General features: G+C 46.5%; 2 protein-coding genes across 5 annotated transcripts in view; one reads left to right on the top strand and one right to left on the bottom strand.

Annotated features, from left to right (window-relative positions):
* The window catches only part of KCNAB1 (potassium voltage-gated channel subfamily A regulatory beta subunit 1), a 555,572-nt gene that overhangs the window by 311,653 nt on the left and 216,030 nt on the right, over nt 1–27,889 (top strand). The window lies entirely within an intron of this gene.
* On the bottom strand, nt 19,747–24,827 carry LOC137571058 (myristoylated alanine-rich C-kinase substrate-like). The gene is made up of 2 exons (XM_068279744.1): nt 23,930–24,827; nt 19,747–20,345 (listed from the first exon to the last, which is right to left on the bottom strand). The coding sequence occupies exons 1-2, from the start codon at nt 24,825–24,827 to the stop codon at nt 19,747–19,749; spliced, it is 1,497 nt and encodes a 498-aa protein (XP_068135845.1).

Genomic DNA, 27,889 nt, shown 5'->3' with positions numbered 1-27,889 from the left:
TGACACTGGACTTCAGGCATTTTGGCATTTCCCTCTCCCCAGTCTTCCTCCAGACTCTGGCACCTTGATTTCCGAATGACATGTAAAAGTTGCTTTCATCCAAAAAAAGTACTTTGGACCACTTAGCAACAGTCCAGTGCTGCTTCTCTGTAGCCCAGGTCAGGCGCTTCTGCCGCTGTTTCTGGTTCAAAAGTGGGTTCATGCTGCCATCTGCTGAAAAGCTTTATGGAGATGAAGATTTCATTTTTCAGCACAACCTGGCACCTGCTCACAGTGCCAAAACCACTGGTAAATGGTTTAATGACCATGGTATTACTGTGCTCAATTGGCCTGCCAACTCTCCTGACCTGAACCCCATAGAGAATCTGTGGGATATTGTGAAGAGAAAGTTGAGAGACGCAAGACCCAACACTCTGGATGAGCTTAAGGCCGCTATCGAAGCATCTTGGGCCTCCATAACACCTGAGCAGTGCCACAGGCTGATTGCCTCCATGCCACGCCACATTGAAGCAGTCATTTCTGCAAAAGGATTCCCGACCAAGTATTGAGTGCATAACTGAACATAATTATTTGAAGGTTGACTTTTTTTGTTTTAAAAACACTTTTCTTTTATTGGTCGGATGAAATATGCTAATTTTTTGAGATAGGAAATTTGGGTTTTCATGAGCTGTATGCCAAAATCATCAATATTAAAACAATAAAAGGCTTGAACTACTTCAGTTGTGTGTATTTGAATCTAAAATATATGAAAGTCTAATGTTCAACAGTACATTACAGAAAATAATGAACTTTATCACAATATGCTAATTTTTTTAGAAGATCCTGTAAGTACATGCTGTTGTTAAAGCGTACCTGTAGTGACATGATGAGATAAACATAGGTACATATAATACTACCCTAGAATACCCTAATAAGAAGTAATCTGAAAGGACAAGTGAAGTGAGAAAAATATGGAGGCTGCCAAATTTAATTCCTTTTAAACAATACAAGTTACCAGGCAGCCCTGCTGATCTCTTTGGCTGCAGTAATGTCTGAATCACACCAGAAACAAGCATGCAGCCAATCTTGTCAGATCTGACAATAAAGTCAGAAACACCTGATCTGCTGCATGCTTGTTCAGGGTCTATGGCTAAAAGTATTAGAGGCAGAGGATCAGCAGGGCAGCCAGGCATCTGGTATTGCTTAAAAGGCAATAAATATGGCAGCCTCCATATGTTTCTCGCTGTGTTCCAGTACAGTTAAAAAAACGTGAATTAAAAAATGTGTTATCTATACAACAGCGTTTGTGGAACAGCTCGTCAGATTTGCTACAGGACTGTTTTTCGGATTAGCAGAGTAAAGTAACACATTTCCAGTACATTAACCTAAGTTGAGAAATGTGAGTTTGCATTTGCACTGTATATATTTATTTGTACCGGTATCAGCATCTGTGGAATGTGTATCCAGTCCCCTGTATGAATGAGTTCCTGGTGTAAATCTCTATTATTTTCTTGACAAGATAAATAACATTTATATTGCGCTTTTCTCCTGGCTGACTCAAAGCGCCAGAGCTGCAGCCACTAAGGTGTGCTCTATAGGCAGTAGCAGTGTTAAGGAGACTTGCCCAAGGTTCTCCTACTGAATTGGTGCTGGCTTACTGACCTGTAAAAGCAAAAATCTGAACCCAGGTCTCCTGTGTCAGAGGCAGAGCCCTTAATATACTATCCATCTCAGTTCTAAATAAAAACAGTAGATTATATGATAAATACGCAGGGGCATTTCTAGGTTCCTGGGAGATCCGGGGCACCCCTGGGCACCAAGAGGGAAAGGCAAAAAATGGGCGTGACCATGCCTCGGGAAAGTGGGTGTGGTCATAGGTCTGGACCAATGTACATGAACATGGCAGTGGTGTAACTTAAATATAATGAATAGGTAGTATTTCACATAAATAAGCCCCTCACCGGGCTTATGTCTTGTTTTCGTCCGGCTGGCCTGTGTGCTGTACTCGGCTGGCGTGCTGTAATTATGCTGGGCTTGCTGGTGCTGATGCTGGGTTGCCTGGCTGGTGGTGATGCTGTGCCAGTCTGGCTTTGCTGGGTGCTAGGCCTGGGGCTTTGCTGGGTTATTTGCTGGGAGCTTTGCTGGGCTGGGCAATTTGCTGGGGGCTTCATTGGGGTGAGGGCATTTTTGGGTGCTTTTCTGGGCTGCGGGCTTTACTAGGCTTTGCAGAGCTGGGAGCTGTGCTTGGCTGTATGCTTTCCTGAGCTGGGGCCTGGAGGTTTTGCTAGGCTGAGGGGTTTGCTTTGCTGGGGGCTGTGCTTTGCTGGGCTGGGGGCTTTGCATTGCTGGGGCTTTGCTAGGCTGGGCTATGGGCTTTGCTTGTCTGGGGCCCAGGGGCCTTACCTTTGCTGGGGGCTTTGCTAGGCTGGGGCTTGGTGTCTTTGCTTTGCTGGGGTCTCTGCTTTGCTGGGCCCGAGAGCTTTGCTTCAGCATAGGTAGCTAGGTATAGATGCCTTCAGGATAGGTAGCTAGGTATAGATGCCTTCAGTATAGTTAGCTAGGTATAGGGGTTTTCAGTATAGGTAGGTAGGTATAGGGGCCTTCAGTATAGGTAGGTAGGTATGGGGTCCTCAATATAGGTAGGTAGGTAGGCATGGTGCCTTCAGTATAGGTAGGTGGGTATGGAGTCCTCAGTATAGGTAGGTAGGCATGGGGTCCTCAGTATAGGTAGGTAGGTGGGCATGGGGCCTTCAGTATAGGTAGGTAGGTATGGGGCCTTCAGTATAGGTAGGTAGGTATGGGGTCCTCAGTATAGGTAGGTATGGGGCCTTCAGTATAGGTAGGTAGGTAGGTAGGTATTGGGTCTCCTCAGTATAGGTAGGTAGGTATTGGGTCTCCTCAGTATAGGTAGGTAGGTATGGGGTCATCAGTATAGGTAGGTAGGTGGGCAGGGGGCCTTCAGTATAGGTAGGTAGGTATGGGGCCTTCAGTATAGGTAGGTAGGTATGGGGTCCTCAGTATAGGTAGGTATGGGGCCTTCAGTATAGGTAGGTAGGTAGGTAGGTAGGTATGGGGTCCTCAGTATAGGTAGGTAGGTAGGCATAGGGCCTTCAGTATAGATAGATGGGTATGGGGTCCTCAGTATAGGTAGGTAGGTATGGGAACCTCAGTATAGGTAGGTAGGTATGGGGCCTTAAGTATAGGTAGGTATGGGGCCTTCAGTATAGGTAGGTATGGGGTCCTCAGTATAGGTAGGTATGGGGCCTTCAGTATAGGTAGGTAGGTATGGGGCCTTCAGTATAGGTAGGTAGATATGGGGTTCTCAGTATAGGTAGGTATGGGGCCTTCAGTATAGGTAGGTAGGTAGGTATGGGGTCTTCAGTAAAGGTAGGTATGGGGCCTTCAGTATAGATAGATGGGTATGGGGTCCTCAGTATAGGTAGGTAGGTATGGGAACCTCAGTATAGGTAGGTAGGTAGGTATGGGGCCTTAAGTATAGGACGACAGAATTCCGGACGCGTCATACAGGGCGCACGCGCATGCGTAGTGTAGAGCGTCCCGTCTTCGGGAGCACTCGGGCTCCCGAAGTATCTCCGAAGCCTCCCTTCGGCCGGGAGACAGCGGTATTTGACCAAAACGGTCGAATACCGCTACGGGGGAGCCAGGACAGCAGCGGGCACCGGGAGAGGAGAGGGAGTGCTCTATGGGACCCAGAGCCTCCCTCTCCTTAGGTGAGTATCTGACTTTTTTTTTACAACCCGGTTCCCATTAGCTTTAAAATCTATTCCCTACCATACAGGGCCTTCAGTATAGGTAGGTATGGGGCCTACAGTATAGGTAGGTAGGTATGGGGCCTTCAGTGTAGGTAGGTATGGGGCCTTCAGTATAGGTTTGTAGGTGTGGGTTCCTCAGTATAGGTAGGTGTTGGGCTTTCAGTATAGGTAGGTAGGTATGGGGCTCTGTATAGGTAGTTAGGCACGGGTCCTTGCTATGGGTCCCCACCCCGCCGTTGGTCCCCCCGCACGCCCCCCTCCCCCCCCCCCCCCACTCATCTACAAACAGCAGGTGCTTACCTACCTCTGCCCCGATTCCAGCGTGGAGCCTGGATACCACAGCAGCAGACCACTCTCTTCCTCCTGCTGTTTCCCCAATGCTCTGTAGCCGGTCATAAGGGGAACAGAGGAGGAAGAGAGAGGTCTGCGGCTGTGGTCTCCAGGCTCCACGCTGGAATCGAGGCAGAGGTAAGCAGCTGCTGCTTGTAGATGAGGTGGGGCAAGGGGGACCTGCGGGGGACAGGGAAAGAAGGGCGGGCGGTGTTGCCGCGATCTGAGGTCTGAGAGGAGCATAAGAGCATGGGGCACAGGGGGCCATAATTGATCTGGGGCACCATGGCAACAGGTTCGGGGGCGGTGTCCTGGATCAAACAGCCTTGCGACGGCACTGTAAATACGACAGAATTCCGTTGTCCTATTGATTCATGTTATTATTATTTTAGTATTTAAATAGTGCTGACATCTTCCACAGTACATATTATTCATGAAAACATCTAAAAAGGAAGGAGCGCTCTAAGTGCGTTACCAATGATGGGACTTTTATTGCGCATAAAAGTAAATACTTACAAGATGGTTGAATTAAAAACGCTTATCAGCGGGTAAGCAACCCGCTACACCCCTCTGCGGCAAGGCTACACGCGCTGTGGCCAGCAGCAGCGTGTCCAATGTAACCAGGGAGCTCGTCTTGCGAGGTGGTGGGCGGGGCCTAGGGTCGTGGTGCGTGTGACATCATGACGCGTTTCAGCGCTCTGCGCCTTCATTAGATGACGTCACGCGCACAGAGAGGCGGATTTATATCCGCATAGAAGCCGTAGTTATGGCAACTAGTGGGAAAGCCTTAAAACAAACTTTATTGTTCATACAGAGTGTGTGCAAGCTGGTCAGCTTGCTGTGACATCTGGAATTGCTGCTTAAAAGTGGAAGCTGGCTCGCAGCGCGTGCACCTAAAGTACTATATACATATTACAGTATATTACAATATTTTAAAATAAACATGATAAAAATATATATGGCAACCCGACATGAATAAAAAGCATATAGTGTATACACATATATTTTCTAAGCCTTTAGGATTGCCAGATAGTGTTACTAATGATAAACTCAAGCATAATTATTAAAATTTACAATACTTCTGTTTACATGCAGAACTAATGTATATTTGACATTGAATCTAGCTATACTGCTGCCATAATTATGAGTATTAAAATTTGTAACAGATTAGCATGGGATATATGAAATTCAATCCTGTAGATGAGGGTGGGTATTGGGAACATGGAAGGATGATAAGTGAAGGAGAGGGGAAGGGGAGGTGATAAAGGGGGGGGGGGGGGGGGGAGGAGGGGGGACATATGACTCGCAGTTGTAATTCCACCATGGGCAATATAAGAATTTTTTATATATTTAAAACCCATAAACATGGATCTGCCATAAAACTGATGGAAAAAACTCTGTACAGGCATAAGATCACACTGCTCAACCGTTTCAGGTTGAGTAGACAGCTTACGAACAGAGATGCATAGACAACTATGGTTAAAGGGACTCCGAGCAGTGCAGAAACTATGGAAAGATGCATATCATTTTAAAGCTCTCTTTCTCCTCTTTCCAATGATATGTAAACCACTGCCCTACGCCTTTTAGTTTTCGCGATTGAAATTGCCGCGGCCGCAATTTCAATCGCGAAAATAAAGAAAACTAAAAGGCGTAGGGCAACGATTTAGGTGTCGCCAGAAAGAGGAGAAAGAGAGCTTTAAAATGATATCCATCTTGCCATAGTTACATTGTATTACACAGGGCGACTTTTTCTGCTGAATGGAGCTGCTGACACTGGGGAAAGTGTCGTCCTGTGTAATACAAGTAACTATGGAAAGATGGATATCATTTTAAAGCTCTCTTTCTCCTCTTTCTGGCGACACCTAAATCGTCGCTCTACGCCTTTTAGTTTTCTTTATTTTCGCAATTGAAATCGCGGCCGCGGCAATTTCAATCGCAAAAATAGCGAAAACTAAAAGGTGTAGGGCGGTGGTTTATATATCATTGGAAAGAGGAGAAAGAGAGCTTTAAAATGATATGCATCTTTCCATAGTTTCTGCACTGCTCGGAGTCCCTTTAATATAAACAATTCCTGCTATGGACAGTATCTATCTCATAGGTACTGCTCACCACCCTCATCTAGTGTCAGAAACTGCTAGGAATTAAAGTGGAAGCTGTGGAGAGAGGATGAAGGCAACCCGTTTAATAAAGAATACAACTATTCATGGACTACAATAAACTCTAAATGATGGAACTGTACATACATCTTACATATATGTGGAAATTTCTAACCCCTCATTGAGACGATTTGGGCTCAATGAATCCATTTTAAAAATCCAGTACGTCTCTCTCTCGCAGAGCCTCTTGAATCTCTCACCTCGATGGAGACTCTTAGAGATCATTTCTAGGCCTATAATACTGAAGGAATCAACACTACAGGAATGGCATTCTTTAAAGTGACGAGGAACACTATGTTTTTCGCTTCCATCTAGTATGAATCTCTTATGTTCCCCGAATCTTTGTCTGAGTGGACGCGTAGTACGACCCACATAATATTTAGGGCAATCACAGGACAAAAGATATATCACATGGTCACTACCACATGTGATAAATTGTTTAATTGTGACCTTTTGTTGTCGTCCATCTACTGTTTCTTTGGCTCTGTGCTTGATAAATGAGCAGCATCCACACCTTTTTACATGACATTTATAATTGCCTGTGATGGCAGGGAACATAGTTTTAGGTGCTTCAAGATTTTTCTTGTCATTGCTCGGTGCTATGGTATTTTTTATGGATCTAGCTTTTTTGAATATTACACTCGGCTTTTCAGGAAGTATGTCTCTCAACAACGAATCCTGTTGTAAAATTGGCCAATTTTGGGTTATTATCTTTTTTATTTTTCTGGATTCTTCGGTGTAAGGGGTAATAAAAGAAAAGTCAGATCTCATAGAGGCCTTTGTGGGATGAATTTTAGGTTTATGTGGCATAACACTGAATTCTTCCAGTGTAGCCTGGAGGGAATCTGGCCTATAACCCTTTTCCAAAAACTTCTTAGACAATATTTCACCTTGTTTGTAATAATCCTCATCCAATGTGCAGTTACGTCTTAGCCTACGGAATTGGCTTCTAGGGATGTTTTCTATCCATTTTGCATTATGGCAACTAGATGCATGTAAATATGAATTGCCTGCAGTGGGCTTGAAATGTGTTCTAGAGCCAATCTCGCCACTGTTATTAAAATACAATTCCAAATCTAGAAAGATCAGACCTTGATCCGAAACCACATGTGTGAATGCCAAACCAAACGCATTATTATTACAATATTTTACAAATTCTTCCAATGTTTGGCGATCACCTTCCCAGATGATTATGATGTCGTCAATGTATCTGCCCATGGTGGAATTACAACTGCGAGTCATATGTCCCCCCTCCTCCCCCCCCCCCCTTTATCACCTCCCCTTCCCCTCTCCTTCACTTATCATCCTTCCATGTTCCCAATACCCACCCTCTTCTACAGGATTGAATTTCATATATCCCATGCTAATATGTTATGATATGCAAATTTTAATACTCATAATTATGGCAGCAGTATAGCTAGATTCAATGTCAAATATACATTAGTTCTGCATGTAAACAGAAGTGTTGTAAATTTTAATAATTATGCTTGAGTTTATCATTAGTAACACTATCTGGCAATCCTAAAGGCTTAGAAAATATATGTGTATACACTATATGCTTTTTATTCATGTCGGGTTGCCATATATATTTTTATCATGTTTATTTTAAAATATTGTAATATACTGTAATATGTATATAGTACTTTAGGTGCACGCGCTGCGAGCCAGCTTCCACTTTTAAGCAGCAATTCCAGATGTCACAGCAAGCTGACCAGCTTGCACACACTCTGTATGAACAATAAAGTTTGTTTTAAGGCTTTCCCACTAGTTGCCATAACTACGGCTTCTATGCGGATATAAATCCGCCTCTCTGTGCGCGTGACGTCATCTGATGAAGGCGCAGAGCGCCGAAACGCGTCATGACGTCACACGCACCACGACCCTAGGCCCCGCCCACCGCCTCGCAAGACAAGCTCCCTGGTTACATCAGACACGCTGCTGCTGGCCACAGCGCGTGCAGCCTTGCCGCAGAGGGGTGTAGCGGGTTGCTTACCCGCTGATAAGCGTTTTTAATTCAACCATCTTGTAAGTATTTACTTTTATGCGCAATAAAAGTCCCATCATTGGTAACGCACTTAGAGCGCTCCTTCCTTTTTAGATGTTTTTTTGCACACTCCCTGACTTGGAGCAGCACAATCTGCGATTGCCTAGTGTGGACTAGAGACTCATTGGATCTGATTGGTCAAGGTTGCCTGGAGCGAAAGCGCTAGGAACACTTTTTGGTCTACATATTATTCATGCACTGGCTCTCAGAGGAGCTCACAATCTATTCCCTACCATAGTCATGTCCATTGTAATCTCGGGCCAGTTTTAGGGGTAAGCCAATTAGTTTAGCTGTATGTTTTTGGGATGTGGAATCCGCAAAAAGGGCGCACAGAGCAAAGTGGTAGAAACAGTAATACTGCTTTGTGCATCGACCCCATAGATAGATACTTAAATAGGTTTTTCTGAAATTTAGTTCTAGCTTTCAAGTTTGTTGCTTACGTTTGGTGCAATAGCTTAGCTTTTCTGGCAGCTACAATTATTATTTTTCTGTCATGAAAGGCTTATCTCTTTCTCCAGGGCTGTGTGTTGGCCAATAATGTTACAACATATAAAGTAATAAAGAAACTTTTTGGTAGATGTGAAAATCTGACAGCCTTATCCTGGGGATTAAGAAATACTGTAAAGAAACAAAACTTCATATAACAAAAATTCCTTCTTTCCAGTTTATAATTCACAACCCCCCCCCCCCCCCCCCCATTTACCCAGGGTGGTATGGAAATCGGAAATATAAAGATGAACACAGGGTAGCCCGGCCTCAAATGAAGAGGACTTTTGCTGTAAATCTCTAATTAGTAAACAATAAATGTTACACTGGCCCCACAACATTTTTTTACAATTACTGAATTTCAGTCAGCTTTGGTCACACACACACCCATTTACCTGACATATCATCCCCTTTAGACCCCAGTTTTTAAGGTCTAACACTCTTCTTTCCCTATTCATTTAATTTAGATCATCCTTAACTATTTTGTTTCAGAATCATTTCATTTTTTCCCAATCAATGTTCACTTGCAAGCAATCTGACTTGGCAGTTGCTTAATAAACAGAGACCAAATGATACCCCAACAGACAGTATAGATAATACAAATACACCAAAAACCCTACTACTATCCTATTTTAAAGTACTTACGTGGTTTTCTTTGTTCACTTCGGTTTACTCCCACATCCAAAAACATATAGATACTGTATTCTGACCATAAAATGCACTTTTTCTTCCCCATAAGTTTGTGTGTGGGGGGAGTCAGTACGTCTTGTGGGCTGTATAGTATTACTTACATGACCATCCCACCACCATCGCGATACCTGCGGCAACCCCCCCCCCCCCGCTTCTCTAACTTCAGTGCTCCCCTCCAATCTGTTCCCCTAGCCCCTGCAGCAGCTATAGAAAACCCGCCCCCCTCACCCACTCCTCTGACCCCTGTAGCAATAATAGCAATGCCCCAGTGCAACAGCGAACAGCGGAAGCCCTCACATGACCCCGTCTTGTGTCCCCACCGGCACCGAGTCCTGTCTGCACCAGCACTTCCTGGTCTAGCCCCTCTCACTGTGTGACCATGGCATCTCCCCCTCCTGGTCCTGGATTGGATGCCAGCCATGCAGTGTATAGGCATTGGTGGAGATGAGAATTCTAGGTCCTGCCCGTGGAGGTATTGGAGCCAATAGTATTGGCTCCATTACTATTTATGCTAAACCTAGGTGCGTCTTTTATTATAGTCCGAAACATACAGTAAGTTTATTGGCTTACCCCTAAATTGGCCCTAAACTATGATGGACAAATGACTGTGGTAGAGATTAGATTCCGAGCTCTTCTGAGGGACGGTTAGTGACAAGATTATATACTCTGTACGGCGATGAGGAAGATGTCAGCACCGCTATATAAATAATAATAATAATATATGACGCAGCTGTGATTGTTTTCTTGGTACTTTGTAGTTCAAAATGCTTGGCACTGATTAACTAAAATAAACATGTTGTTCTCTTTTTTAAACGTTAATTTAGAACAATCATAGCAAGGCCATTAAGTCATATCACATATTTAAGGTAATATAAAATAGTTAATTAGATCCCAGCGGTCTGCAGTATGTTTGTCTGTAATCAAATAAGCTCTGGGGAAAAGCACTCTTTATCACTGTCATTGCATGCGGTATGCAGGGGCAAAAGCTTTCATCCTGGCATCTGCTCTGTGCTCCTGGATGTGTTCATTATTGTGTTTAGCTTAGGATGAAGGAGAGCAGATAAAATAGCACCTTCATTGCCACCTAAGTGCTGATATCACCATATGCGCAATAACTGAAGTCAGCAAATCTCATGATGAACACCTTTAACTTTTACTGAAATCCAGATTTTATCTTCCTTCTCCTGGTGGAAATCCCCAAATGTTTACACCACTTAATCTGCCAGTAATCTTATGCTAACCATGCTTACCATAAACTCCCTCTAATAACAAGTGTGAACACACTACAGCTCCTCTTCTGAAGGGGGCAGGTCCTGTATTAGGAGGAATGGTAGGAAGTTGCCCTCCCCCTATCCCTGGGCCCCTCTGTGGCTACAAGGTCTGTTTTACATATATTTAGGCATGTGTTGTGCACACTGTGCCACCAACGATACCACTTCTCTGATTAAATAGTAATCTAGATCAGTGCTGTCCAACTTCATGGGCATGGAGGGCTATTTTTTTTTCCAGACCCCATGGTGGAGGGCCGAAGGCTCTTGCTAGAGCCGTAGACCGCTCCCCCCCCCCCCCCCCCAGGAAAATAATGCAATTAAAGGACAATTAGATTGGCAGCACTTTCCACAAAATGCAATTTAAAATTTTGGTGAAGCACGCGCGCCAAAAACCACGAGGGTTCAGTTGCGCGTAGAGCGCCGCGCTATGCGCCGCGCCGAAAAATGGGTGTGGCCATGGACCAGAATGCGGGTGTGGCCACGGGTGGAGACAAATTTACATGAACTTAGCAATGTGGGGCATTAGATTAGGACAGTGGTGGTGAACCTTTTGGAGGCCGAGTGTCCAAACTGCAACCCAAAAGTCACTTATCTATCGCAAAGTGGCAACAGCAATTTAAACTACATACAAACGTTTTAACTCATACATGAACATTATGGAAAATCCAAGTTGAAAATAAACTGTGAAGATAAACAATTTCATCCATCCTACTCCTGAAAAATGTGTTTTTTTTTAGAACCTCCCAGTTTTATTTTCCGTTTTAAAAAGCTAAAAAAGTAGGTTTAATGCTATTGTTTCATGATGACGATTCAGCTTTTCCATAGTCTCACAGTTCGCAATCATGTGACCCCCAACAAGACAAATTCAGCAATCATGAGGCCCCCAACAAATCATGAGGCCCCCAACAAGACAAATTCAGCAATCATGAGGCCCCCAACAAGACACATTCAGCAATCATGATGCCCCCAACAAGACAAATTTAGCAATCATGAGGCCCCCAAAAAATAATGAGGCCCCCAACAAGACACATTCAGCAATCGTGATGCCCCCAACAAATCTTGAGGCCCCCAACAAGACAAATTCAGCAATCATGAGGCCCCCAACACGACAAATTCAGCAGTTATGAGGCACATAAATAGACAGCATTTCACATAAATAAGCAGAATGCACCTTTAATATGGTAGACACCTCTCACCTGGCTTCTAAATTCTCCTCTACTGGCTGCTGTGCCTGGCAATAGTGTTTTGGGCCGGATTGGGGATGATGTGTGGGCTGAAATGCCTTGCGGTGCTGCTGTGGCCGGGCTGGCGGTGATGCTGTGGTGTGGCCGGATGAGGTAGTGACAGGTGCCCCCCCAGTTAGAGACAGGTGTCCCCCCCTCAGCTGAGGTAGTGACAGGTGCCCCCCCAGTTAGATAGTGACAGGTGTCCCCCCAGTTGAGGTAGAGACAGGTGTCCCCCCAGTTGAGGTAGTGACAGGTGTCCCCCCAGTTGAGGTAGTGACAGGTGTCCCCCCCCCCAGTTGAGGTGTGTCCCCCCAGCTAGATAGTGACAGGTGTCCCCTCAGCTTGATAGTGACAGGTGTCCCCCCAGCTAGATAGTGACAGGAGCCCCCCCAGTTAGATAGTGACAGGAGCCCCCCCAGTTGAGGTAGTGACAGGTGTCCCCCCAGTTGAGGTAGAGACAGGTGTCCCCCCAGTTGAGGTAGTGACAGGTGTCCCCCCAGTTGAGGTAGTGACAGGTGTCCCGCCAGTTGAGGTAGTGACAGGTGTCCCCCCCAGCTAGATAGTAACAGGTGTCCCCCCTGGTTGAGGTAGTGACAGGTGCCCCCCCCCCCCAGCTAGATAGTGACAGGTGTCCGCTCAGCTAGATAGTGACAGGTGTCCCTCCAGTTAGATAGTGACAGGAGCCCCCCCAGTTAGATAGTGACAGGAGCCCCCCCAGCTAGATAGTGACAGGTGCCCCCCCCCGTTAGATAGTGACAGGTGCCCCCCCCCCGTTAGATAGTGACAGGAGCCCCCCAAGCTACATAGTGACAGGTGCCCCCACCAGTAGCGAGCCCGTTACCTCTCTCGCCTGTGTCCCCGCTGCCGCTGCCCGACAGCTCAGACCTCACAGATCGCGGAGACTGAAGCAAACAGAGCGCGCGCATGACACCCGTGCGGCAGAACGTCACATGCGGAAGTGACTAATGATTCACTTCCGCATGTGACGTACTCCGTGCGGGTACCATGCACACTCTGTTTACCTCAGTCGCCGCGATCTGTGAGGTCTGAGCTGTGGGGCAGCGGCAGCGGGGACACAGGAGAGGCCACAATAAGAGGGAGCAGGCATTGCGCCCATAGCGCTAGCCATGCCTGCATCCCAGGGAGACGAGCGGGCCACAGCTGGTGGCCTGGCGGGCCGGATGCGGCCCGCGGGCCGCCAGTTGGACAGCGCTGATCTAGATGAATGGTAAGGGGGAAATGGGGCAGTGGCTAACATAAACAAAGCTCTTTCATATAATGTAGTAAATATTACTGTTTAATGTGCGTCCATTTTGATTGTCCAATTGTTGACCAAATCTACCACCCCGTGTAGTATGAGGGTCAACAGACTTTGAATACTAGGAGCAGATTGATTAGATCTTATACTACATGGAAGTGGTAAAAATGGATGTGTGTACCAGGCTTCAAAAGAAATCTGAGCCCGAATAATTGGGTGTATTTACACTTACCTGGGGCTTCTTCCAGCCCCATGAGGTGTGTGGGCTCCCTCACCGTACTCTCTAGCTGCTCCGCTCACTTGATATGTCCCCCGGTAATCTGGCCGGCTGCGCTCTAATGCACATGCGCGGCTTGGCCACGCCTGCACCCCTATCGCGCTCTTGCAGCATTCTAGGTGTGTACGCGGCCAGGCCACGCAGAAGTCCACGACTGGCTGCCACTGGCCAGATTCCCGGGAGATTTCTGGAGAGAATGGCAAGGAAGTCCACACACCTCATAGGGCTGGAGGAAGCCCCAGGTAAGTATTAATAGTAGTATGTAGTAGTAAAAGTATTATGGGCAGCACGGTGGCATAGTGGTTGGCGCTCTCACCTTGCAGCACTGGGTCCCCGGTTTGAATCCCAGCCACATCAACATCTGCAAGGAGTTTGTTTGTTCTCCCCGTCTCTGTGTGTGTTTCCTCCGGGTACTCAGGTTTCCTCCCACATCCCGAAGCATACAGATAAGTTATTTGGCTTCCCCCTAAATTGGCTCAAGACTATGATACATGGGCTACACAATACATACATAGACCTATGGTAGGGATTAGGTTGTGAGCCCCATTGAGGGACAGTTAGCGACAAGACCCTGCATACCAGGGGTCAGGAATACTTTTTAGCTGAGAGAGCCATAAACCCCACATATTTTAAAATGTATTTTCCTGAGACCCATACAATTATGTTTCAAACTGGGACAGTGCGCATGCACAGCAGAGGGCTCACGTTCCTGTTGCCATAGTGATGTGTATACAGTTGATCCGCTGTGCAGCGGAAGTGTCAGACACGTCTTCAGCTTCTCTTGGGTTTCAGCAACATCAGTAATTTCCCCGGGAGCCAAACTGGAGAAACACCGACTAACAGCTTGTACAATTAGCTAGCTGACTTGGGGGTTGATTCACTTTGTAGGACGAGATCCCTGCACTTTGGCCCAATAGGCTGCCTGTCAAGTGACAGGCAGCCTTTTGGGCAAATCAAAGTGCAGAGATCTTGTCCTACAAAGTCACTGGATCTGACAGGGTCCAGAGTGGGAGCAGCTGTTAGTTTTGAGGGAAGTGTGATTAAGTTAGTAGTGCATGAAACAGCAGTAGCGTGCACTACTTTGAAAATGTTACTTGCGCTGCCACACTGAGTTGCGCTGCTTGAGCAGTGTAGCGTAGTGAATCAACCTTTACTGATTTGTCTGTGAGCCAGATGCAGCCTTCAAAAGAGCAACATCTGGCTCCCGAGCCATAGGTTCCCTACCCCTTCTATATACTCTGTACAGCGCTGTGTAATATGCCGGCACTTTATAAATACTTAAATAAAATCATTAAATACACCCAATGATCCCGTCTCAGGTACACTTTAAGTTTTAAATCTATGACCATATTAGAGCAAACCTGGTTATAAATGAAATGCTATGATAGAAAACAGTTGCTCGAGTCTATGGATTCCAGGCTCTATTTTTTCTTGCAGCACACATTTCCTCTATTTCTTACGATGTATTATAACTGCTAAACGTTCCTGTGTCATGAAAAATCACATATTAATTTAGAATTCCAATGTTGGGTCTGGATTTAAACTATTCCATATATCACTTTCCTCCCACACTTGCTTCTCCCAGAGGCCCCATGCCTACCTATCCTAGCAATATCCATCATTTTTATGCACTGAATGCCTTTTTCTCATTGTCAATAATCATCAACACTATCTACTTGTCAATTGCTATTCTGCAAAGTGCAGGAGGGCAAAATATCTCTGAATCAACTGCAGTGTGACAGTCAGCCAGCACCTGCTTTTAATTCTGTAAAAACGGAATCCTCCTTTGTTAGTGAAATATCTTGAGTAGCTATTTTAGTTTAATACTAACTAGATCAGGGGTGTCAAACTCAAATACAAAGTTGGCTGAAATTGAACACTGGGACCAAGTCACAGGCCAACCTCAATGTCTACTAACCACTTTCCTCCCTTATAAAGTTCCCTGGTGGCTAAGGGCTCCCCTCCAACCCATATACAGTTCCCTAGGGTGTCTAACGGTCCTCCTCCCTCCCCTATACAGTTCCCTGGTTGCTAGTGGTCCTCCCTCCCCTATAAAGTTCACTGGTGTTTAGTGTTTTCCCCCTACTTCCCCATATGGCTTCCCTGGTAATCTAGGGCTTCACCTTCAATATAGCTTCCCTGGTGGTCTAGATTGGGCCAAACATAATGCTAAGTGGGGAAACCACTTGGGGGCCACATTTAATGGCTCTGAGGGCCAGCTTTGGCCTGTATGGAGTTTGCCATGTATGAACTAGGGCAGGCATGGGCAAACTTGGCCCTCCAGCTGTTAAGTAACTACAAGTCCCACAATGCATTGCAGGAGTCTTACAGCCACAGTCATGGCTCATAAAGGCAAATGCATTGTGGGACTTGTAGTTCCTTAACAGCTGGAGGGCCAAGTTTGCCCATGCCTGAACTGGGAGGTAAAGTGATGGTTTTTAATGTAGGTGCCTTATTTGTTGTTCTGTCTATAATCAGTTTCCACTTTTACAAAAAATATATCATTTTAAATGTAGACGTAGCCGATATTTATTAATTCTCTACATTATCATAATTTATTATTAGTGGGATATTTAATTATTATTTATGATTCATTGTACACTATTGTGCTCTATGAACAATTGTAAATATTGTCAAATGAACACACTCAGTAATACCATATTTTTACATTTTATAGATTTTCTGTGGCTTGTAAGGTTCAACAAAGTTTTAGGTCTGTATGTGGATTGTATTGATACATGTAAAATTGTACTGGTGGGTGAACAGAGGCACCAGTAGGATAAAAGTACATAACATTTTTAAAAAATTGCTGGGAGGAAGTGGTGGACTTGCCTCCGTTAAAGCAGACACAAAGGACTATAATTAAATAAATAGATACATATTTATTGAAGGACAAGGACTTCTTAATCCTGAGTGAGGACAGGTCTAATCTCCTCACCTGCCTATTGAGTGGTTACCTGAACGGTAACCCATGTTTGTGAGTATTACCACCTCACTGTTTCAATTATTTAATTTGTCTTGACATACCACACCATTTTCGGCTCTCGATTTCTCTTCAACATGTAAAATTGTGGTTGCCGACAGGTTAAAAAAAAATTGTCAGGAGAATAATTAATTTCCAGCCTTGTCTCTTATTCTACTAATTTCTTTCTTCTGGAGTTTTCACAGCTTACTGATAAAATACATTTTAAGCCCACAGAAAATCAAAATTATTTTGATATTTTTTTGTACGTCTTTTTTAGTATGTCTTCGATTGCTAGGTGCTGAAAAGATATTTTATAAATAAAGAAAAAAGTTTTCTCCTGAAGTTAATTGAATATGGGTCCTAGATTCTTAGCCTGTCTTGGGATGCCTGTCTTATTGTACGGTATATACACAGGCAAATTACCTACTTGAAACTAAGTACTGTGTTAATTTTGCACCAATTTTGGGGTGATTTGACTTATCTAAATGCTTTTTCTTTTTTTTTTTTTTTGTCTGTCAAAAGGACATTTTCCCAGAAGGATTGAACCTTGTTAGTATGCATGTTATCACGTTCCAGCCCTCCTGAGTTTTCATCCGTTAAGCCCACTGTCACTCAAAAAGTAACGGTTGGGTGAACAGACGCAGATGGACCATGTCCTTGAAGATCAGCTTGAATCTCTGAGGAGGTTGTCCTTGGATTTCTGTCCACCATTGTCATTAATTATTCTTCATCCAATTCTAGGGTTGATTATCCAAGCTGTAATTTTCTATTCTGAGCTTAATATTGACAGAAGTCTTCAGGGTTTAATTCCAAGGCTCAATCGTGTTTGGCATGTTGCTAAAAGCCTTCTTTTATATTATCTGAAGTCTTCTATGTTGTGTGAGGAACTTCGTAATTTTCTTTGTTGCTGGCATTTTCCAGTGTCTTCTCCATTTCCTTGACTTTTTCCTCCGTACTGATTTGTATCCTTTGTGTAACTGGCAGCCAGTGAAGGGACTGGCAGAGGGGGGATAGAGCTGGAGAAGCAGGAGGAGAGGTGAATGAGTCGTGCAGCAGAGTTCAAGATGGAATGTAGTGGGGCCAAATTGTTAGCTGGTAGGGTAGTATCCTGTGTGAGACGAGGGCGGATGCAGAAGATGTTTTTAGGTGGAGACGACAAGAGAATAGTTTGTCAATATGTGGATTGAGTGAGAGACTTGAGTCCAGTATTACACCTCGACAGCAGGCCTGGGGGACAGACATTATTGAGATGCCTTCAACAGAGATTGCGATGTCAGGCAGGTGCGTTGAATGGTGGGGTGGAAAGATTACCATTTCAGTCTTGTCCATGTTGAGTTGTAGAAAATAGGAAGATATGAGAGTGAGGTGAATGCTGCAAAATCTCAAAGCCATACGCACTTGTTTTGTCAACTGCAACTTGAGGTGAAACTAGTACATTGCCATCTCGCTGCAAGACAAGCATCCAGAACTGCTGGTGTATAGCAAGCCTATAGCTTTGAATATTACACAGCCACATCAACTCCACATGTAGACAGCCTGTTTTGGGCTTTTGGCCCTCATCAGTACATGACAGGAATTTATATGGCTGTATGGAATAGGGCTTGGACCAGTACAAATGAGCAACCAAGCAGCTCGGGTGACCCAAACCACTTGGAATGTGTAGGGGGATAAAAGAGACCACAAAGTCCTCCTACTAAAAAGCAATGCTTGGTGTAATTTGCCTTCTTAAAACAGAAGGAAACTTGCCATAATTCAGCATTGTTTATTAGTAGGGGGGCTTTTCGGTCTCTTTTATCCCCCTATACATTCCTAGTGGTTTGGGTCACCTCAAGCTGCTTGGTTACTCTGTCATTTTAAATATGCACACATTTTTCAAAAGCAGTGTTTTCTTTGAAGAGGTGGCATTTTGACTTTTACAGTGTGATGCTGTTTTCTTAGAAAACAAATATGCTACACGACAACTTATATATAATTGACTTTGTAAGCATGAATAAGCATGAATAGCGCATTGCATTCTTTATTATGCTGTTTGAAGTTTTTGACTAAAACTTGGCAGATTACATGGAATAATTGTGTTTACAGCAGCCATCCAAAGCTAATTTACTGCTTGGATACCAAAGCATAAAAAAGACTTGAAGTTCATGATATGTGCATGACCAATTGCCGTCCTGCGGACAAACCAACCCCTTAATTTTACTTCCCCCCTTTTCCTTAAATAACATCAAAACTCTATGTTTAATACAAAACACTCGGACTGCATATTTGACTTTGGAATTTTAAGGCCAATGCAGCCCATTTATTAACCTTAATAACATTTTAATATAAAACGATAACTATTCACTTGCAGGGCAAAGCGTCCAGAGCTACTTCAACAATCGAAATTAAACAACACATTCTCTTTCTGGGCATGCGGCTCAATCCGGCCCCCAGCCGCACCAACAGACTCGGGAACAGCGGCATGCCCCTTATCAACTGTTCTTCTTATCGCTCCATTAGTTTGTTACGTGAGGAAGTCACCTAAGTGAAATCCTCAAAGTCATCCTTCCTTCACCATTCTCCAGACACCTTGCCCCGCCAGCTGCAATGACAAACCACCTACCTATCTACCCTTAACGGGCGGGTGGGCGGGAAACTTTCTCCTGCGTCTCCCTTTGGCTTCTGACTCCTCCCTTCCTTCCAGCTCCTTCTCTCTCTCCCAGCTCTGTCCTGTCACGCCTCCTCCTACCACTTCCTGCCTCTTTCTCCAACACTTAACCCTCACCCTGCCGGACTATGTCCAGCACTATCATGTTGGCCTTCCTTATGCTCCCTCCTGTCACTTATTCCAGGCCTTGCTTGATATGTGCATGACCAATTGCCGTCCTGCGGACAAACCAACCCCTTAATTTTACTTCCCCCCTTTTCCTTAAATAACATCAAAACTCTATGTTTAATACAAAACACTCGGACTGCATATTTGACTTTGGAATTTTAAGGCCAATGCAGCCCATTTATTAACCTTAATAACATTTTAATATAAAACGATAACTATTCACTTGCAGGGCAAAGCGTCCAGAGCTACTTCAACAATCGAAATTAAACAACACATTCTCTTTCTGGGCATGCGGCTCAATCCGGCCCCCAGCCGCACCAACAGACTCGGGAACAGCGGCATGCCCCTTATCAACTGTTCTTCTTATCGCTCCATTAGTTTGTTACGTGAGGAAGTCACCTAAGTGAAATCCTCAAAGTCATCCTTCCTTCACCATTCTCCAGACACCTTGCCCCGCCACAGCAAACAAGGGGGAAACCTCACCCTTGCGCCGCCCGCACCGCTAAGGCTTTTTGAATTCCCTCTTCTAAAGCTAACGACCACAAGTCTATCCCGATGGGGTTCAGATGAACCCCATCAACCTCCAAAAATAGCACCGTATCCACTTCTAGCTCTAAATGCCTAACCGCCACACCCCCGTGTTGTACTATGCACCGAGACACCTCTCTGTTGAGCTTCTTTCGTGCTCGATTAACCCTCTCGACTGATCGTGCCAGTCTCCACTTGCTCCTACTCACCATCTCCGACCACACGATCACCGTGTCGGGTAAAGTAGAGCGCAGTTCCAAAAGATCACCTTTTATCTCCTTGGTTATTGCTCTCGTGGTCCTTGTGGCCAAATCATTGCCTCCAGCGTGTATAACTAGGACATCTGGTGCTCTGTCCTGCGTCACCAGACTCCGTATTTTTGGCAGCACCTTGTCCCACATCAAACCTGGGAAACCAATCCATCTCAGCCTCGCCGTTGCTCTTGGAATACCTAGCTGCCGACCGTCCGGTCTTACAGCAGCTCGCTGGGCACCCCTTGACACATAGGAGTGCCCCATAATCCATACCAGCCGAGGGGAGATGCCAATCACTGAAAGAAAAAGAAAAGGAAAAGAGGGAAAACCAACCACCAACTAACTACACAAACTAAAACGTGTTATAATACTTAAATCAAATGCGGCCTAACATACAGCAGAAACCGGGATGACTCCCACCTTCCTATTCGCTTTATATGCTCGTCCGCGAGCCCCCACCTGGCCGCTTCCGTTGCTGCCCCTATCCTGAACGAGTGAGACGCAAATTCCCTTTCGGCTAACCCCAAACTGGCTAAAGCTTTCCTAAAGACTGCCGTAAACTGGTACTTAGATAAAGAAGATCCATCCTCGTGACACAGAAAGGAAAGACCGTTTCTGCTCCGTACCCTTAAAAACTCTGCGACCCTGAAAACTGGGCATGCTGCAGACCCACTAATCTGGAATAAATAAATTGTCCTACCTACACCAGCACGATCCGTCTTTGATCTACGGAGAAAAATTTCCACAGATTCTGAAAGAAGCTTAACCTCCTCCCGCAGTATACCTCCAGAGAAATGCTTCCCTTTACTAACCAGTTCACTGATCCTAAATGCCCCGAAAAACGCGAGCGAGAAAGCCGCCCCGAACAGCAATTCCTCATACCCTGACTTGCACAGTGATCCCAGTCTGTTCACCAGCGACTCAAGCAGCTGGAACGTGACTGGACGCCTGGAGTTCTCTGTTATCCGTTGCTGCGCCCTGAAACCCCTTAGTGCAATACGCACCCTAAAATCCTTTGTCACGTCCGGCAATCCCTGTAATTTAAATGCAAAAGAAAGTGCTGACAAGTTTTTTGATAACGCCGATGCAGATACTCCCTCCGCTCCTTTCATAGCCATGAACTGTAACAGCAGATACACTTGATCCTGTTCCGTCTCGCCCCTTCCGAACTGGTGCTGTAATTCACTCCATTGTCTCCACACTGTCGTGTATGCCGACCAGGTGGCCTCTGACAATGAGTTCGATATCCACTCTCCTATGGGCCCAGGGGTATCTCCCACAAATCCAAGGGACAAGACTCCCCTTGCCGATCTGCTCCCGGCGCGACGTCCCGGAATCTCTGCCATTGAAACCGAGAAAGAGCGTCAGCCACATCATTCTCCACCCCCGGCAAGTGAACGGCAAAAATGAACAGGTTATATCTCAAACAACTGAGAACCAACTGTCTCAAGACCTTCACTACCGGAGGTGAGGATGCTGACAGGCTGTTGACCGCTGTCACCACACCTAGGTTATCGCAGTTAAAGCGAATCCTCTTGTTCCGAAGCAACGTACCCCACAATTCTACCGCTACCAGAATAGGAAACAATTCAAGTAGCAGTAGGTTTTTTGTAAAACCTAACTGCACCCAGCGCCCTGGCCATGCTTCCGCGCACCACTTACCTGCGAAGAAGGCCCCGAACCCACACGATCCTGCAGCATCCGTGAACAACTCCAAATCATGATTGCCCGTACTCTCGTCCATCCAAAGGGACCGCCCATTGAATTCCTCCAGAAAGGACAGCCACATGCGCAGATCTTGCTTATGTGCCGTTACCAGACGAACCCTGTGATGAGGCAGCTGAATGCCTGCAGTAGCCCTTGCCAATCGCCTGCAGAAAATCCGGCCCATGGGCATGATCCTGCAGGCGAAATTTAACTTCCCTAAAAGAGACTGCAGCTCTTGTAGGGTAACCTTCTTACAGCCAAGGACTCTTTTTATAGTACCCTGCAAATCGGTCACTTTGTCCTCGGGTAACCTGCATTCCATCTCAATGGAGTCTATCGTGATCCCGAGAAATTTTATGATTGTCTGGGGGCCCTCCGTCTTTTCTTCTGCTAATGGAATGCCCAATCTGTCACATACCCACCTCATTGTATTCAGTAAATGTGCGCAATCACGTGACGCAGCCGGGCCCACGAATAGAAAATCATCCAGGTAGTGAATGGCCGTCCGGAGCCCCGACTCGTCCTTCACCACCCATTCCACAAAAGAGCTAAACCGCTCAAAATAAGAACATGAAATCGAACAACCCATTGGTAAACAACGATCGATATAATAACCCCCCTCCCAGAAACAACCAAGCAACCTGCAACTTGCGGGGTGGACCGGTAATAATCGAAAAGCCGCTTCCACATCCGTTTTGGCCAACAAGGCGCCCTGCCCTGCACGTTTCACCAATCGAACCGCCGCATCGAACGACGTGTAAACTACTGAGGAGGATTCCGGGTCAATCCCATCATTTACTGACGCGCCTTTTGGATATGACAGATGGTGTATTAACCTAAATGAATTCGGCTCCTTCTTAGGAACCAAACCTAAAGGCGACACTACCAAATCTTCCACAGGGGGTTGCTGAAAGGGGCCGGACATTCTACCTAAACTCACCTCCTTCTCCAACTTCAGCGATACCACTTCCGGATGGGCCGTAACTGATTTTAAGTTGCGAAATGGGGGTTGCGAACTCAGGACCCCAAAGCTAGGGATTCTGAAACCCTCCGTAAACCCCTTTCGCAAAAACTCAGCTACCTCCGTATCAGGGAATCTATTTAGGTACTGTTCCATCCTTGCTACCTTCACCGGACTCCTCCCTTTTTCCAGAGGAGTCTGCGTACTGGCCCTTTCCCTTTCTGTGGCATTTTGTGACCGTATGACTTCCACCGCAGGCTGAGCATTCGTGCTTAAAGCGACATGTGCTCCCAAATTTGCATGCCCCTTCATTGAACTTCCAGCAGACCCCAGGCTTTCTATTGGCCAGCTGACCCGCTGATCCAGGGCTGCTGGCCGTCCCCTGAAAGGGCTGATTTGCTCTCGTGCCTGGAATCATCAGGCTCATCCACAAATCGATGTTCTTATGATTCCACCTAATACCTGGGTGAAAAGCCTTTTCTTGCCTGAATTGTTCATCATACCTCAACCAGGCGTTTCCACCATACATCCTATGAGCCTCCCCGATCATATCAAAATAGCAAAAAAGTGCTGAACAGCACTCCGGTTGCTTCTCCCCTAGCACGCTCGCATATATCGCAAAGGCTTGGTACCAGTTTTGGAACGTCCTCGGTATCAAGCGATACCTCCTACGCTCTTCGTCCTCTTTTTTGGTCTCATCAATTCTGCCCCTATCTAAATTGAACTTACCCAAAGGGAGCAATGAGAAAATCTCAATGTACTCCCCTTTCCAAATTTTTTCACGCACTTCTGGTTTCAAATGCTTACCCATAGGCCCCCTCATACATAAGTAAACATCACCTTGCGCCTTATCTGATAGGCGAATCATTTCTGTGTCTTTTTCCCCCGTCGTCTCAAGTGTCTGAGTCGACCCCATAGTTGTCTGTACACTAGTCTGCCTAACCTGCGTCACTTCAGGTGGCGTTGCAACTATCGCCCTTTGCGCAGGTCCTGACCACGCTGCTACAGGAGTGGACCTCGTAGCCGTCTGACCTTGCAGGGTATCTCGAATACTCAACAATAACGACGTCATCATTGACAACGCCGCACCTGAACCTTCTCCTAAATTCGACAAATTGCTCCCTATTGCCTGGTTAGACCCCTCGCTTTCGCCTCCCACCCCTCTACTCACACCAGCATTTAAGGAATTGGTAGCTCTGTACATTGGCTCACCTCGCTGTACCGGATGGTCCCCACGATCCTCCGGGACCCTTGGACTCTCCCTCCTCGGTTCCTCGTCCTCCCCGGACCCCTCGGATGCGGTATCGCCCGTGCGGGCCGATCCGCTGACATTCCTGTGCCGGTTGGCCTCTCTCCCTCGACCCCTTTCCGTGCCGCCGTTGTCCCTCCTCTGCTGTACCTCCGACTCGTGGCCCCTGGAGGACTCGCCTCTTCCTGCTCTGCGGGGTGGGGATGGCGAACAGGGCCTGTTTCGGGTGGCTACCCTGCCCCCTTGGTCACTTGGCTGGCCGCTAGACCCCTTCCTCTGTGACCGCAGGGCTGTCTCCGGCGTGGTGGTCTTCACCGCCTGCTTCCCCTTGCCAGTACCTCTGCTCCCCGCTTGCTGGGCCTTCTTCTGGCTTGAGGCTGGTTGCGCTGCGGCCTTCTGTGCCCTGGTGCTGCTGCCTCCCTTCTTCCGTGTGTCGCCTTTTTGCGGACGCCCAGCCGGGGTTGCTGGCGTGTGCTGTGCCCCTTGCGTTCCGTGTGGCTGTTCCTCGTTGGGCCCAGCATCTCCCTGGCCCGTCATCCCGTCACTGCTAGCGCTGGTGCCCGGTCGTTCCTCCTCCCTATGCGACTCCGGCTGCTCCGCCGCTCTTCCGCCTGCTGCTTTTCCTTTTTTCTTGGGGGGAGCCGGCGGACCCTGAGACGGACTTCCGCTCCGCCTAGTCCCTCTGGGCGATGGGCTGGGGCTCAGCCGCTCCGGCGGTCGCGATATGCGCGCACTGCTGCGCCCTCCAGGCTCTCCATCCGCCCCACCCGCCATCCTGGTCATCTGCTCTGCGACCCATGAGGGGCCGCGGGCTGCAGCCTCCGTCCGGACCATCTGCAGCAAACTCTCCACGTCCTCCATCATAGATAAACAGGAGCAGCCAAGTTCAAACTTTCTCCTGCGTCTCCCTTTGGCTTCTGACTCCTCCCTTCCTTCCAGCTCCTTCTCTCTCTCCCAGCTCTGTCCTGTCACGCCTCCTCCTACCACTTCCTGCCTCTTTCTCCAACACTTAACCCTCACCCTGCCGGACTATGTCCAGCACTATCATGTTGGCCTTCCTTATGCTCCCTCCTGTCACTTATTCCAGGCCTTGCTGATCGATAAAATCAGCATGTGCATTTGGAAATACATGTATTTTAGTGTAATAAGGGCAGTGAGCACAATTAATGGCGTACAGTTGTAAGCAGACTTAGAGAAACAGCAGCCGTCAGCTATCTGTCCCTGCCAGTTCCTGTTTCTATGTGAACTACAGGGTCCCTTGGAACCACATAGCAGCAGCATTCACTAAATGCACAGTCTAATTCCCATAATGTGTGCTTTTACATGCCAGAAGGAAATAAAGGGAAAAAAAATAACTTGTCTAAATATCAACTGGAATGCAGGCACATACTGTAGATACACAGTAAATAGGCTGAGAAAAGGTACAAAGTCATTAAGTTCATCCTCTCATAAGCACTGATGAACTTAAAGTGTACCAGAGAAGACAGTTACTTTTTTATACATACCTGGGGCTTCCTCCTGCCCATGGGCACGGATCGCTCCCACGCTGCCGTCCTACGCTGCCTGCAGCTTCGGTACCGGGTCCCATAACTTCTCCCAGTCTCAGCCAGTCTGACGCAAGTGAAGTGCGCCATTTACGTTACTCTCCAGCAACCGCTGGAGAGGTACTTGAAGAGCGCACTTCATCTTGCGCAAACTGGCCGCGACTGGAAGAACTTACGGGAACCGGTACCAGTGCTGCAGGCAACGGAGGACGGCGGCGTGGGAGTGATCCGTGCCCATGGGGCAGGAAGAAGCCCCAGGTGTGTATAAAATGGTAAGTATCTGTCGTTCATTCATTTAACAGAGCCATGCTAATCCGACTTGCATGCAACTGATTTGGGCATGTTGGTCCTCATCTGTGCAAGGCATGGGTAAATATGGCTATATGAGGTAGGGTTTGGGTAATCAAGTCTTACAGGGTCTCGAGTGAGCTCATAATGAACCAGAACCTCTAGGAGTTTGTAGGGGATTAAAAGTAATCAAAAGGCCCACTTATTAAAAAAAAAAAGCTATGGTAAATATAACTGTCCCTTCTTTAAAAAGAAGGTAGTTGCAATTATTTAGCTTTATGTGAGCTAAAAGGAAATCCTATGATGCATCACTTCTTAATATGCAAATCATTACTTTATGTCTTTGACTGCCAGACACACATCCGGATCCACTGTTGTACAGAGTGCTTATAGCCTATTAAATTACTCATACTAATACACTGTGGAAAGAGCTGTTTTGGACTTGTTTGGACTTTTGGTTCTCCATCAAAACAAGGTATAGAGAACGGTTGCAAGTATCACTGGCATTAAGGGCTGTGGATAGTCTACCATTCAAGCATTCTTCTTTCTTGATTCCATTAGTGTTCTTAGATGTTTGAGACATTATTTATAACCAGATATGTGGTTATTTTGATCATTTCAGGCAGGAGCCCTTAGTTAATTAGTGTCAGTTAGTTGCTATTGCCTGGAATGGCTGAGCCTGTGCATGTGGGGTTCTAGCACATGAATAAGCCAGCCTCTTCCTCCTCGTTGGTATAGTCAAGTCTGAATTTTTTACCACATGTACTTTTCCTTGTCAGAGGTGTCGTCAATCACAACATCTTCCAGCGACTGCAAGAGCATGTTCATAGCTTCATATATGCCGTCCATCCATCTTAGCCTCCGCTAAAGTATTTGAATCTCAGAGTAATATTAGTCATTCTCTCCTGGCTGCAGTCACCATCTGTAGACATCTTCGACTTGCCCACTATGTGATATCTGTACCCCCACCTAGTTGTTGGGCGAACAGTGTTCGCCACTGTTCGGGTTCTGCAGAACATCACCCTGTTCGGGTGATGTTCGAGTTCGGCCGAACACCTGATGGTGTTCGGCCAAACTGTTTGGCCATATGGCCGAACTAAGAGCGCATGGCCGAACGTTCCCCGAACGTTCGGCTAGCGCTGTGATTGGCCGAACGGGTCACGTGGTTCGGACCCGAACGCGCTCTGATTGGCCGAACGGGTCACGTGATTCGGGTAAATAAATGCCCGATCCACGTCATTTCTCCGCCATTTGTCTGTGGGTTTAGCTTTGGGTAGGCAGGCAGGGTAGTTCTCTCTCCAGCCAGGCTAGCCAGGGTCCCCCCAGTCATTGTGTCGCTGCTGGGAACAGTAGTACACCGCTCACCCACACTATATAGCATTGTGTTTACTGCCACTCTGTGTCTCTGCTGGGAACAGTAGTACACCGCTCACCCACCACTGTATAGCATTGTGCTCTGTGTCGCTGCCTCCTCCTGTTCCATCACGTGTGCTGCTGCTGGGTTAGCGTTACCGGTCCCTTTTCCTGGAACCTCTCATCTGTATTACATTTATGACTGCATGCCAACAAAAAGCAAATTGCTACCCGCACGCTTCTTGTCCTCATGCAAGGCCTGGGTTGTTGTGTCTCAAAGCGTGGCCTTCTCCTCCTGCGCCGCCCTCCTCCTGTTCCATCACGTGTGCTGCTGCTGGGTTAGCGTTACCGGTCCCTTTTCCTGGAACCTCTCATCTGTATTACATTTATGACTGCATGCCGACAAAAAGCAAATTGCTATCCGCACGCTTCTTGTCCGCATGAAAGGCCTGGGTTGTTGTGTCTCAAAGCGTGGCCTTCTCCTCCTGCGCCGCCCTCCTCCTGTTCCATCACGTGTGCTGCTGCTGGGTTAGCGTTACCGGTCCCTTTTCCTGGAACCTCTCATCTGTATTACATTTATGACTGCATGCCGACAAAAAGCATGTTACCTGTGCAAAGAAAACAGACATTTCCCGCATTTAAAAGACAGTTTTCCCTTTGAAACTTTAAAATCGATTTTCTTAAAAACTATAAGCTCTTTTTGCTAAATTTTTTTTCCTCTTTTACCCACTCCCAAGG

The sequence above is a fragment of the Hyperolius riggenbachi genome, chromosome 4 (assembly GCF_040937935.1).
Source record: "Hyperolius riggenbachi isolate aHypRig1 chromosome 4, aHypRig1.pri, whole genome shotgun sequence".
NCBI classification, from domain to species: Eukaryota; Metazoa; Chordata; class Amphibia; order Anura; family Hyperoliidae; genus Hyperolius; species Hyperolius riggenbachi.
The sequence above is the reverse complement of the archived record's forward strand: the minus strand, read 5'-3'. Positions and strand labels throughout refer to the sequence as shown.

Excerpts from the sequence above, each read along its gene's own strand:
- LOC137571058 (XM_068279744.1), bottom strand. The coding sequence starts at position 24,827 with ATGGAGGACGTGGAGAGTTTGCTGCAGATGGTCCGGACGGAGGCTGCA. Across the intron at positions 20,346-23,929 it reads GGACCATCCGGTACAGCGAG|TGATTGGCATCTCCCCTCGG; the intron begins GTGAGCCAATGT and ends TTTTTCTTTCAG.